This window comes from Oncorhynchus mykiss, chromosome 4 (assembly GCF_013265735.2).
Source record: "Oncorhynchus mykiss isolate Arlee chromosome 4, USDA_OmykA_1.1, whole genome shotgun sequence".
Lineage (NCBI taxonomy): Eukaryota > Metazoa > Chordata > Actinopteri > Salmoniformes > Salmonidae > Oncorhynchus > Oncorhynchus mykiss.
Window position 1 is genome coordinate 13,615,466 of NC_048568.1, and position 13,220 is coordinate 13,628,685.

The 13,220-nt window shown below is 45.5% G+C and overlaps 1 protein-coding gene across 8 annotated transcripts in view; it reads right to left on the bottom strand.

Moving 5' to 3' along the window:
- Positions 1-13,220, bottom strand: part of LOC110522125 (ephrin type-A receptor 7) — a 74,375-nt gene that overhangs the window by 42,573 nt on the left and 18,582 nt on the right. For all 8 annotated transcript variants that reach the window (XM_021600251.2, XM_021600253.2, XM_021600250.2 and 5 more), the window contains exons 4-5: positions 10,534-10,689; positions 4,372-4,707 (exon numbers count right to left, since the gene is read on the bottom strand). In XM_021600251.2, the coding sequence (XP_021455926.2) occupies positions 4,372-4,707; positions 10,534-10,689 (492 nt within the window). The remainder of the gene's footprint in view (positions 1-4,371; positions 4,708-10,533; positions 10,690-13,220) is intronic.

Here is a 13,220-nt window from a genome sequence, read left to right on the forward strand (position 1 = left end):
CAGTTGACACTCTAAGTTCGATATCATGGATGGTCAAAACCTCGCGTCTATAGCTCGGCCAATGAATTCTTGAGAGTGATGACATTTCTCCAGCCCCTTCCCTCAGCTTTGTTAATGTTTCTACTGCTGATTGCCGCTTTAAGGGAGATGAATTATCCCATCACAGCACTAATACTTGTTGCTGTAGACCGTCATACAAATGACTGACGTAGTCCTGACAATACTAGCAGCCCAACAACTTGTGTTGAAAGGGGGATATTTGCTTCTCACGCAAGGCTAGAGCATAGAGGCTTCTCAGATCAAAGTGAAAATGCTTAGCTGACACTCATGCGTGCCACAATGCATTTTTCTCACCAAGTAAAATGGTGGCAAAGGGAATAGCCCGTTGTTCCCTTTGAATGTTTAAATAGGTTTGCACTTGAGGACACTCTGATCTCATTCGAAGTAAATATGAAGTTACACCACAACAGTCCTGAAGGAGATGATCTAAAAATAAACCAGGAAAGCAAGATTGTTTTTCTGAATCCATTAATCTGCAACAATTGATCAAAACATTTTTTTAAAGGCTATCAACGGTGCGATCTATTACAGTTCCAACCATGAAGGAGGATGAAAGGAAGAATAAAAGACAACCCCCGATTTTCATCGCGGTGTAAATAAAACATATCGCTAAGTTATATCCCAATCCCACGCTGACTCATACTAGAGGGCTCTGAACACAAACAGCAACAGTAGACGTTTCTATCGGTATGTAACCCGTTCCCTGCTCCTGGCTAATATGAGCAGTCAGCATTAAAATCAATTTCCACAGCTTCCCCCTTTCCCCCTTCAAAGGTGCAATGTGTAGAAATTGCTTCGCCATTTCCTGGTTGTTCATATGACAAAACAAGCAATGTAGTCTATAGTGTAGATCAGTGTTTCTCAAACTCGGTCCTGGGGACCCCAGGGGGTGCAAGTTTTGTTTTTTGGCCTAGCACTACACACCTGATTCAAATAATGAACTCCTCGTTAAGCTTTGATTATTTGAATCAGGTGTGTAGTGCTATGGAGAAAAAAAAAAAAACTGCACCCCACTGGATCCCCAGGACTGAGTTTGAGATACTCTGGTGTAGAGAATACCATATAAACCGCTGTGAAATATATTTTCAATAATAAAAAATATAGCACTTTCAGCTGTTTGAAGCTGCTATACAAAACCGAAAGTTAAATACGCATAAACTAAACTTGACAATGGGAAGCATAGAAATAGCGCACATAGAACAGATCTACCGCTTCTTAGACTTCAATGAGATGAACCTACAACTCACATTTCTATGTGAATTTGGTCGGTCGACACATTGCAGCTGTAATACATTGTTTACGCCACTTTATGCTCACACCTTAGCAGCATCATCCACTGTTCTGGGGCTGAGTGTCCCGTCACACATAGTGCTCCTATAGCCATTCCCCTTAACCAATTCCAATCATATTTCTACCGTGGTTCTCCACAGGGAATTTTCGGGTTGAGATGTGATGTGTTGAGATGTGATGAGATGACACACTCTCTTGAATAAATATGAATGGTTATTCCATCAGCAGTTCTCACTCACAGGCTTCTGAGAGAACAAAAGTCCTTCTCTACAAGTGTAGCGGCATGAAAGCATCCGGAGTATGGAGGATCTTCGAGGGCAGCTCTCTAGAGTTGTCAAGCGACAATAGTGCCCTGATTGAAATGCACTCTCCGTCTAGCTAGCCTAACTTTTTTTTCCGGAAAAACTCCACCTCGTCAAGATGTGATGACAAATTCATATGAATTCACCTGTGTATGAGGACGTGGTGAGGATGCGAGGGGGAGAGTCGAAGACAAAACAAGATGATGAACTTGCAATGCAACAGTAGTTATTTAAACACACTTGTAGACAGAGCTGGGAGGTAATTTGGTTTCCCTGGGAACAATAAGCACTCAGCACCTTGTGCAGATCCTCGACTCATCCACGGCTGCAGACTGCCTCACAGCCTTACTCCTCACACGTCCTTTGGTATAATTAGGGGAGGTGTGAATTCCTAATCAGATAAATCACCATCTGCATTTTCGCAGTCACCCTGCTCCTCTACTTCTCTCCTCCTCTCCCTCTGTTCTGCTCCTCCTCTCCTCTTCACGGGTTGATTATCCTTCAACAGGAGAGAGAGGCACTACCTGCTCGATGGCCTCTCCTCTCCTCTCTTCAAGACTTTCTCAGGACCACGGCTCACTCTCTCGCTACCTCCATCCCGAGGAACGGTTCATCAATTCTGGATGGTGAGGCGTAAAAGGGTTTATTATTGCAGTCATACATTAGCAATGTGGCCCGACTTGTACATGCTTGCTCGGGAAGGGAGCCATTGTTTTAGGAAGCGCAGACGTTCAAATTAAAAAGCGCTGGAGCGTTCCCTAATGGCCCGGGCACAGGATCCGGACACGATGAAGGCCCAGTGGCCAGTGCTGAAAAGCACCGCAGGACAGGGTTAACGTCTGGGCTGCAACCCGCGCAGCAACACTGATTCTGCTCGCTCTCTCACATGAGGATCTCACTAACAATTTGTGTTGGCACATCATCAAACTGAAGCCAAGCAGTCTGCTACATCCCCAATTGTTCAAATGTGTCATAGTGTATCTAGGCTATAGGGTAACAAAACATCTATAAACACATCTAATTACACTAAATAGCAGTGAGCATCTCAAACTATGTAATTCTTGCTTCAAATAGTAGCCTAATGCTAGCTTTAAGACATAAACCTAATTTCTTCCTCATCAAATCCTTCCCTCTATTTCCCACTATTTCTGATGGCTAAATATACCGCAGGGTTAACAGAGCAATTGTCTGTTGTCAACATGCCACGTGTAATTATAAGAGGCTCTGAGGGAGCCATGTGTTAATTGTTTTCCCCATCTTTCCCTGCAGTTCTCCCTCCTTGCAGTGTCCTTGTGTCCTTGGCAAGGCAACCCCTAGAACCATCCAGCGTGTGTCTCTGTCATGAACCGTGTCACGGAACATACATCATTCCCTACAGTTTAACCCACATTCATGCTGCTGCCTGGCCACAATTATCCATTCTCTTTCTCTCTCTCTCTCTCTGTCTCTCTCCTCTCTCTCCTTTTGACAGTCTTAGAATGGGGGGGAGGGGGGGGGGGGGGGGTTGTTGCGAAATTTGTTATTCCATTTTGTCTATTTGATATATATTTGTTATTACACGCAAACAAACAACACAGTAGAGTATTCTAAACGAGTGCACTCAAAAAATGTCTGAAATAAAACAGATACCGTATGCAGATACATCTTACTAGGAGAGCATCACAGGACATGGCTGCATGTTCAGGATTGACCCAATTCTTTCAAGGAAAAAAACTCTAAAGAGTTGCAGCTCTTCTGCAGTCATGTATAGGGCTGGGTTGGGGTGAAGTCAAGTCTAAAAAAGACAACATCAACAAGTCTATTTTCAGGTCATCTGAAAGGTGGTTCAAAGTCAAACCTCAACATCTACCACAAGAGCCTCAGTGTGCGCCACACAAGTCCCCGAATTCTCGTAGCTACTGGTTAGCAACATGGTTATGATGATGATATTCCCCAAACACTCTTTACAAGCTACAATGGCTGTGCAACCCTCTTTTAATGACCCTAGTTAGTATTCCCTTTCGACTCCAACTGCGCTTCATGGACGCTTGAGCATGAAAGATAAATCTTGTTTGGTGGATCCATAGAAATAATGAATTTAAGAAAAGGTGGAGTGCTGCCTTCAGTTGGAGTGCGTCACCAAGAAAATACAGCATTTTAATTATGCTAGGTTCCCAGGGGAGCTAGCGACACGCACTGTTTCCGATGGTACAACTCGCAGCAAGCCTTGCTATGCTACTAATGTTTTCCACCGTAGCTCTGACACACATATTAAATGAATCTGGGTGATATGCCAAATGTAAATGCTGTGTATCAACCTATGGTCATTAATGCCAATGAGGTATGATTAAGGTACTTAGCGTGTTTTCAGTTGAACGGCAGACCGCAGCGCAAAATAGCCATTGGTTTGTTGGTGAAATACGCGAAAGTTTCTATAGTGCATAGGCTAAGTGCAAACGTTTGACATTATTCTGTATCCTAAAAGGGCCAGATCTGTCTCGCTTATCCTGAACATCTAGGAGACCATGAAGTACTGCAAATGAAAACGTGTGTTTCTTTGTAACTTAATCGTGAAGGCAATTCTAGACCACACCAGCGGAATATGAAAGTGCAAGGAATTTAGCAATCGTTATTAATTAAAGTGTACAGGGAAGGGTGGATGTTAGGACGTAGGACCGTGTTCTGGAATCTAGCCAAACCCCCAGAATTTGATCTCTCTTGAGCCAATCGGACTCCTTACTTGCTTGACTGGTGGCGATGCTGACTGCGGCGAACAGCCTCTGGGTGCGGCTGAGGTCAGATACCCCGTTGACTGCCTCAACCTCGAAGGTGTAGTTGGCGTGGGCCAGCAGGTCCACCACGCTCACGTAGGTGTCCACTAATCCCGCCTGCTGGGGGGAGTATCCCACGTTCCCCCCGCACGCTACGCACTCCTCGGGCTCCCAGCTGCAGCGCCGGCACATAATCCTGTAGGTCACGTCGTTGCGACCGCCCGTGTCGGCCGGCGGGCTCCACTCCAGGCTGACCGTGGTCTGGTTGATGTTGTAGACCAGGTTCTGTGGCGCCGAGGGAGGTCCTGTCAGGGCGGGAGGCAGACAAAGAGGGAGAGGAGGGAAGGAAGGAAGGAGGAAGAGGAGGGAGAGTTAAATAATGGAGGGCCAGGGAGGGAAAGTGACAGCCGACTGGGTGTGCGTACTGACTGGATATGCGGTTCACTGTTCTGCTCTGTTCTCTCAGACTGACTGGCACGGGACATGCCAGCTCTGACCCTTTGGGCCACACTGACACGCAATTATAATAGAGCTCAAATCTAAAAAGAAAAACTAGTGCAGGTAGGTAGAGAGGAAGTCAAACACCAGCAAAGCCAAGGTCAATGAGGAGTAGGCTGCGAAACTGAGACAACGCATGGGGACAATTACAAGGCATAACGACTGCATTCCTACCACTCTGATTTGATGCGGGTACATGCTAAGTATGAATGCGAACGTGTTGCGTATCGCTCATTTGTCATGTCAACTGTGGAATGGTATTGCCTTTCGAGTGTGCTTAGCACTGTTAAAGAACAGGTACCTGTTTAAAGGAGTGAATGGTTCATGTGAGGTGAAGGTAGGTCCTTTTTGGATACCCATTCTGTTCATTCGATAACCATGCATTCACAAGTCACCAATTGTCGTTAACGTTCAAACGTGGAATATATCAGAAATGTAACATTGGCAGGAATATCCAGTTGAAATGATTGAGATGTCATTCCATTGTAGAACTATTTATCCTGAACAGGGGATCAGAGGGAGGCAGATACGAGGCATTATTAGCTCTCCCTCAGTCCTCCCCAATATACAATTATCCCAGTGTGAGACAAAGGGTTTCCTTTCCAATGAATCGCAGAGACAAGACACTTAAAGTTGATGTTTTTGAAAAATAGCCCCGGAATTTACAAGTGAGATTAAATCTTGAGTTATCGCCCCACAATAGCCTCTATATAGAATATCACTGGAAGCACACTAACCACGTGTTCAATAAATTATCCATCCTTCACTAGAACATAAACCATTGTCCTCTGAACAATAGAAAAGAATTACCCTCTTCTCATAAAAACAATGATTTACAAATTGCTGCTTTATTCACTCAAATTCAAGCCCTTGTTTTTTATGACCCAGATGTTTATATACTGTAGGCCTCCAATTAAGTGATCGTTTTATGTCCCTTTTAATGCACTATAGATTATGACTTGTATTCCTTGTTCATGGGCGTTTTTAAAAGCATCTTTCATTTTCTCTGTGAAATACTAAACGACTCCATTTTCATCCAAATCCAAAGAGCTTCTCACCACATTTATTTAGACAAAAGTCTTTACAAATTGGTAATACTTATGCATAGAGCGAAAACTATAATTGTCTGAGTCATTATTTATATTATTTATTTAACCTTTATTTAACAAGGCAAGTCAGTTAAGAACAAATTCTTATTTTACAATGTCGGTCTACCCCGGCCAAACCCTCCGCTAACCCGGATGATGCTGGGCCAATTGTGCACCACCCTATGGGACTCCGGATCACGCCAGTTGTGGTAGAGCCCAGGATCGAACAAGGGTCTGTAGTGACGCCTCTAGCACTGAGATGCAGTGCCTTTGTGCCACTCAGGAGCCCAATATTGCACATTAGGTTATTTTCCTAATTCCTCCCATTAAGAAGAATGAGGCAGGCAGAACAGAGCAATCCATATTCACGGCTACAGAGGGAAATGATGAGATGGAGCCAGTGATACTCTGGGCTCTGGAGATGAAAGAGACACATGTGGCAGCTGAAGAGGAGAGGCGGCACGACTCTCTAGCTAGAGCCAAGGCACGACTTCAGCACTGTCACCTACACTGGACCCGGGCTCATAAAGGACTAGTTCACTATTTTACAACTTGACGTTTCTCACCCTGGAAGTCGTCTATGGGCCAGGAGTAATGTAATCCAGGGTTGCATTCTTCTTTAAACAGCCACTACAAATTTCCGCTAGCCTTAGCCACCACAAGCTAACAATCAATGGAAGCGATGGGGGCATGTGTTACTTAAAGGTGATCTGGCAACAAGAACTAAAATGTACATGCTCACATGCAACCATCACTCCCATTCCTTATTAGCTTGTGGTGGCTAAAGTTAGTAGTGGCTGTTTAAAGAGAACTGAACCATGGATTACAGTTTCTCCTGGCCCATAGACGACTTCCAGGGTGAGGAACCAGCTAACATCAAGTTGTAAAATAGTGAACTAGTCCTTTAATCCTCTTCAGGGACAAAGAGCGAGAGTCACACACATACACGCACACGCACATGCACGCACAAACACACGCGCAGGCACACACTCATCTCTCAGGCGTTTGTTTGTACTGCATTACCATGGTCACGGTTACCAACAGACAATAGCTTGTTTTATTTACTCAGCCACTCTCATTGAGTCTCAGGTGACAAAGATCAGGGCAGTGATTTCAGAGATAACAGCTGGAGGAGGATATTGAATTAGAATGAATTCGAGTGGTCTGTGTTTTGGTCTTGTTTTGTGGACATGGAATACAGTGAGTGCTTCCCTTCGCTATCCTAGACTAGACATAGTGCTTCCTGTTCCCTGGGTTGGCTTTGTTCCCCCGCCACCACACAGTTCTCTCCCTGCCTCTGTAAGGTGAGGTGACACTGTCCTCCCCGTCTTACCTGCAGCTAGGAGAGGCGACATCCTGAGCCTCTGCCGTCTGTCTGCTGATCCTCGTAGCTCAAGGGCTTGCCGCCCTCGCTCTCTCGCTCTCTTTTTCCGTCTCTCACTCCTCTCCTTTCGGTGTCTTATCTCTTTACGTTTTCTCCTCTCACCCCTCCTCCCGGTGAAGTTTCATTTCACGGATTAGCCTTCCATAGCCCTCACAGTCTGAGACGTCTCAATCACAAGCTTCTTCCTTCCAACGCCGCAGTGTGTGTGTGTGTGTGTGTGTGTGTGCGTGTGTGCGTGTGTGTGCGCGTGTGTGTGTGTGTGTGTGTGTGTGTGTGTGTGTGTGTGTGTGTGTGTGTGTGTGTGTGTGTGTGTGCGTGTGTGGGTGGGTGGGTGAATGTGTCCTGTCACCTCCTTCTTATAGCGTAATACAGCTGATTCTCCAGACACTGGGTGAACCTGTGATATTGCTGATGAATAACCGCCTCTGACAGCACATTCACTCGTTAACCAAATCGAATGGACCTTTTTAACTGAATGATATGGCATAAACCAAGAAGGCTGACTCTTTTTGGATAATAGCAATAGTTACTAGATAATTAGGTCATCTTGCTGAGCCTGTCTCTCTGTGTAGAGCTGAGAGACCTGAGTTAGTCAGAGGGCTTAGGAGAAAAGACTAATGTCCTGATTTGCTGTGAGAGAGAGCAGAGCTAAAAGAGAGAGGTGCTCTTGGCCGTCTCAGCCCTCCACTGCCCTATTAGGGGGCTACACACTAATTGGAGGGATGGAGGGAAAGAGGGGAGGCTGGGGGTGAACGGTATTCAAATCAGCCAAGCACTCATCCTTCATCTGCAAACATGTGTCGTGACCTTTGACCTGGGTGGTTTAAAACCTGGCTGAGTGAAGCCATGTGGAAGAGAGGGAGGCCGTGATAGGAGGAAGAAAGGAGGAAAGGGACTCCTACGTTCCACTGGCCCTCATCCGTCCCCTAGCAACTACAGGCTCCAATCAGGATGGAATCTTTCTTTCTCTTTCTCTCTCTCTCTCTCTCTCTCTCTCTCTCTCTCTCTCTCTCTCTCTTTCCATTTCTCATTATTTCCTTCTCCCTTTCTCTCTCCCTCTCTCTCTCCCTCCCTCCCTCTCTCTCTCCCTCTCTCTCTCCCTCTCTCTCTCACTTTCTCCCTCTCCCTCTCCCTCTCTGTGAGATGTCAACTTGTTGAGGTTGCAAATATGAGTGGGACGACGGGGGCGAGATGGGGAGAGGGGTGGAAGGGGGAGATGGCTGCTCACAACTGCCCTTTTCAGACCCTGCTAGCGCCAACACTGCTCACAGCTGTCACATGATTGATGCCCACTCCCCAACCTGTCAGCAGCTTCAAGGCTTTGCTCCGCTTCTGGAAAAATGCTCCCAGCCTTCCTGCAGTGCCATCCCCATACATTTCTCATTATCTCCTGGCTTTGCATAAGAATGGAGTGAGCAAATATTGGAAAAACAATATCATACAATGTGTTTTTCCTTCTCTCTCAACACGCAATATTTGCAACAATGATAATGGAAAATATATTGTCCGACGGCCTTTCAAAACTAGTGTCTTAATTTCCATTTTTGCCTGTTGCAGTGAATTACCTCTCCCAATATATCCATGTTTCATCTTTATCTTCCTCCTCGTCCAATCTTAGTCTCATAAAGACATTCCTAATCCATGTGCTGCAGAGATCTGTCTCTCTGTTTGTACAGAGCCTAAGATAAGGGAGGTTTACAAGCGCCCATTTAAAAATCTGTCAATCAAGCTGTTTGCTCAAGCAATGTAAATTCACTTTCAATTACTATTGAATTCTACCCCAGACCAGACCAGACCAGACCAGACCAGACCAAACCCCACAAAGGCTGGCCCACATTGGGAAAAATGTAGGGAGAATGGCGCAGCACATTCTCTACAAAAAGAGTCGCACTCAAACTAGGGATTTTGTGGCTAATTGAGGTAAAACAGTAATTCTGTTCATAGATTATGCATGTATGAACTACACATTGAAACATCCAGCCCAAAGCGGGAGTTTTTTTTAAAAAATGTAGTAGTCGCCAAAGTTCCAGAGCACGTCTTTATGTAGATAAACAGTGGAATCTATTAAAAAGACAACTTGGCCATTGCCATTTCACATGTCTGTTTCCACCAAAGTGATTCTTCACAGCAGAACAGACAGAGGGCAACGGGAAATAACAAAATAATATAAAACTTCTTCGTGGTCAATTGCGTAGCAGTAAAAGTTATTGTTTTCATCTTCCGACAGTAAACCCACAGGACAGGCTTGGTGGGGAAAGAAATGGATCAGTCTTTCATAAAATCATCTGAGTGGTTACCGTGGAAATGTGGGCTTTTTGTTTACTACCGGGTTCTGATTGGAGTAGCTAGGGGTTAGGAAGGGGGAAGGGGGAAGTAAGTAGAGTCGGTCCTGTCTTTGTTTCAAGTCAAGGACTGAATTAAGACTGGCCAGAACAAATATGGACAGAGAGAGAGAGAGAGAGAGACGCTGGGATAAATTAGACTTACAGAGGAAGTCCACTGTTCCACCTCTCCTTATTAGCCCAGTCCTTGTACCACCCTGACCGCTCTACTGTTCCTTTAAATTGTGTGTCCTCCCTCCCTCCATCTCTGTGGAGTCAGTCATTGGTTTGAGGTGGTGGTGTAGCCCTGTAAAAGCCCCCCATGAATCTACCTGTTTGGGAGCAACAGATGTGGATTTTGGAGCAAATGAGCCCCACCCTCTAAAATGAATCCCCTGGCCTGTGTAAACAGGTCATCAATGCCTGTCACATAATTGCAACACTGACCAGAACAAATGGAGACACAGGGTGCTGCTGTTGACTGTAATTGCAATCTTTTAGACGGGAAATGGCAAATTGCTCCTCTGATCATTAACTACCAGCCGGGGGGGGGGGGGGGGGGGGGTAAGAGGGGGAAAAACACACTCAGACCCATGAACATAATTATAAAGACATATTGGGAAGCAGAGGCAGGGGACTGGTATGGTCTCTGGAGTAGATTAGATGGTGAACAGATCTGGGCTTTTCACAATCCTCCAGATTGAACATTCTCAGTGTGGCCAGTGGGGGTCTGGAAGGGAGACTTGCATGTGCACGTGCAAGCATGTGTTCATGAGAGCATAAATGCAGAATCTAAGACAGGTCCTTCCTGTATTTACCTAGCAACGCTCCCGTACTTACTTGTGCAGGCCACAGAGGGTGGGTCTGAGTGTGCCCGGTAGTAGCCGTCCTCACAGTCGCAGCGCCACGAGCCCTCCCGATCATTGTAGCTGTGTGCTGGGCAGCGCGAACACTGCAGGTCCTGGGACGAGGACTTGTAGAACCCACGGCCACATGCTATAATCAGAGGAAGAAGGAAAGGGGGGGGGGGGGGGGGGGGGGGTTAGTTCACACTTGAATTCCCAGAAAAGAGAAAGGGCATGATAGAACAGAGAATTACACTTTTGTTCACATCACAGAACAGCTGGTGTTCGGATCAACCTGCCCCTCTGGCTTCATCAACCAGCTTGACAGAACCCCACTTAAAAAAAACGCATCACAAATATCACCATGTCAAAGCCTGCACTGAATGAGGGAGAAAAAAACGACTGCTTATTAACCTGAGAGGTGAAAATAGGGCTATTTATGTTCTGTTTTTTTTTTATCCCCTGGTCAGTAAATAAATACGTGTTTAGTTTATCAAAGCCCAGTCTGAGCGGGAGTGCTGTCCTAGTCAGGCATGCAGTGCTAAGTGAGGTGTGAATAGAGAAAACAGACAAGGTTGTAGAAACCCTTAATGGATTATTGGAGCGTTTCGGCTTCGTGAATATGCTCGTATGCCGGGGATAAGAGACAGTGTATGAATTCTTCCCTACTGGTCACATGGCTGTTTGTGTGATGGGTAGAGCCCTGTTTTTTTGGGTTGGTCATGTCACATGACCTGGATTTGAAACTTTTAAGCCTTTTCCAGAAATGAGAATTACGCCAAACAAAAAATGAAAGCGTTTGTCTGAGGATGGCGCTGGACCATCTGACATGAAAAAAACAGAGAAGAAGAAGCTTGATGAAAGTAAAGTTTAAATTCCAGGTCACGCGACACGATCGACCAAACAACGGGCCCTTAGCGATGAGTTAACTCAGCCACTTGTGAGTTATTAGGGATCATTGTTTTATGCCACAAACCAAACACTAAATCTGGAGGGGGGGAAAAAACAGAGACAGTAACTGACAAGATCCAGCAATAATGCAACAACAACAAAAAAACAGAACAATTCCTGTATAACAAATGAAACGATTCATACAGAGGGCTTTGTGAATCGCATGCATGTTCCAAATTCACTTTTAAGCATGAGTGAATAGGGAAATGTCTATTTTGGGTTTGGCTTTTTCAGTCTCAACACTTCAAGACAAGCAAGCCACAGTGACCCGCTGTTTGTGGAAAATCCAACGCTAAGCCTTGTGGGGAAAAAAAAAATAAAAATATCAATCTAGGCCACATGATTTCTGTTCCAATCTGCAAAGGATTGTACATGCCTGTAAATAGCTCTGCATACAAACTATCAAATTATACAAAACATTTATTTTACATGAGCCGCTGGGAAAATGGGCAACGTTTTTTTTATATACCGAGGTCCCCCCGTTTCACATCTCTGTTACACCCTTTTTTTTTCGGAGATTCAGGATATTTGGCCGTACTTCTGTGACAGATCTAAAATAGAAAGGATAAAGGAACCTGGTTTCCCCTCATTCTAACACCTCCACAGCGCAAGGAGGAGACTGAAGGACGGGATATCCCCATTTCAGCAACATGAAAGCCCTGTCACTCTCTATTTATCTCACCGCACCAGCCTCGTGAAACAAGACCTTTTTCGGAAGAGGGGAAGAATAGACGATTTTATCTCGAATACTTCCTCACCTGAGAACGGCAGTAATTGAAAACAGGGTTTTAAAGCTGCGAGAGAAGTGCCTTGTGATGGGAGCTGTGTGCTGCCTACCGAAACATATTAATCACACAAATTCTCATGTACCAATCCACCATTACGTTAGACATTAAGTGCAAACAATGTACCCACACCTAACGCACCACACAATCCTCTGATAAGACTACGTAAATATTCACATAGGTTAGCTTGTGTCTGTGATAACACAGAGCAATCCATTTTGCAGAACGCTCAAGAATGGTCAGCGGTGCTGTTTGAAAGGCTGCTCTCTCCTCTCCCACCACGCATGGCTGTTTAAACACTCTGTTTGCCTTTGGGTTTGGGTAGTGGTGCTCCGCTGGGTGGCCAGCAGTGTTGAGGGGAGGCCCAGCTCGCTCCCATTGCGACTGCCATCTCTGCCTGCCTGGCTCTCAGGCATCCAGGCTCCAGATTAGTGCTATCTCAGCCACTAGGAACAACAGGGCTTTCAAAAGTAAACAGTACTCCAAGTTAAAGTTCCCATGCAAAAATATGGTTTATTTCCCGTTTCTTTTCTGTTTTTTCTTCCATGATGGCCCCTGTGTTTATCAATGTGTCTGACCGGCTGTTTACAGAAGCAACGAGGCGGCAAAGTAGGGCATCAAATCAAACAGCTGTGTGACATGGGTAACCATTTTTCTGGGCTCGCCTTGGCTCTCCCTCTCCCGTGCTCTCTCACAGTGCACTGAGTGACAAGGGCAAACACAGCCATCCCAGAGCCTGCATTCCTGTCCAAGCAGCGCAGACGCTCTTGGCCAGTTCCTGGTCCTGGAATCATCAGCTGAAAACACACTCTGTAACAGAGACGTTGAAGCAGTAGATGAAAGCGGGTGATAGTGAGTGATTTTCCCCTCCTCTTTCCTTTGCAGCCACATATTTCTTCAGAGGGGGAGAAGGAAAAAAAACTCTGCTGTATAATTACCCTGGGTT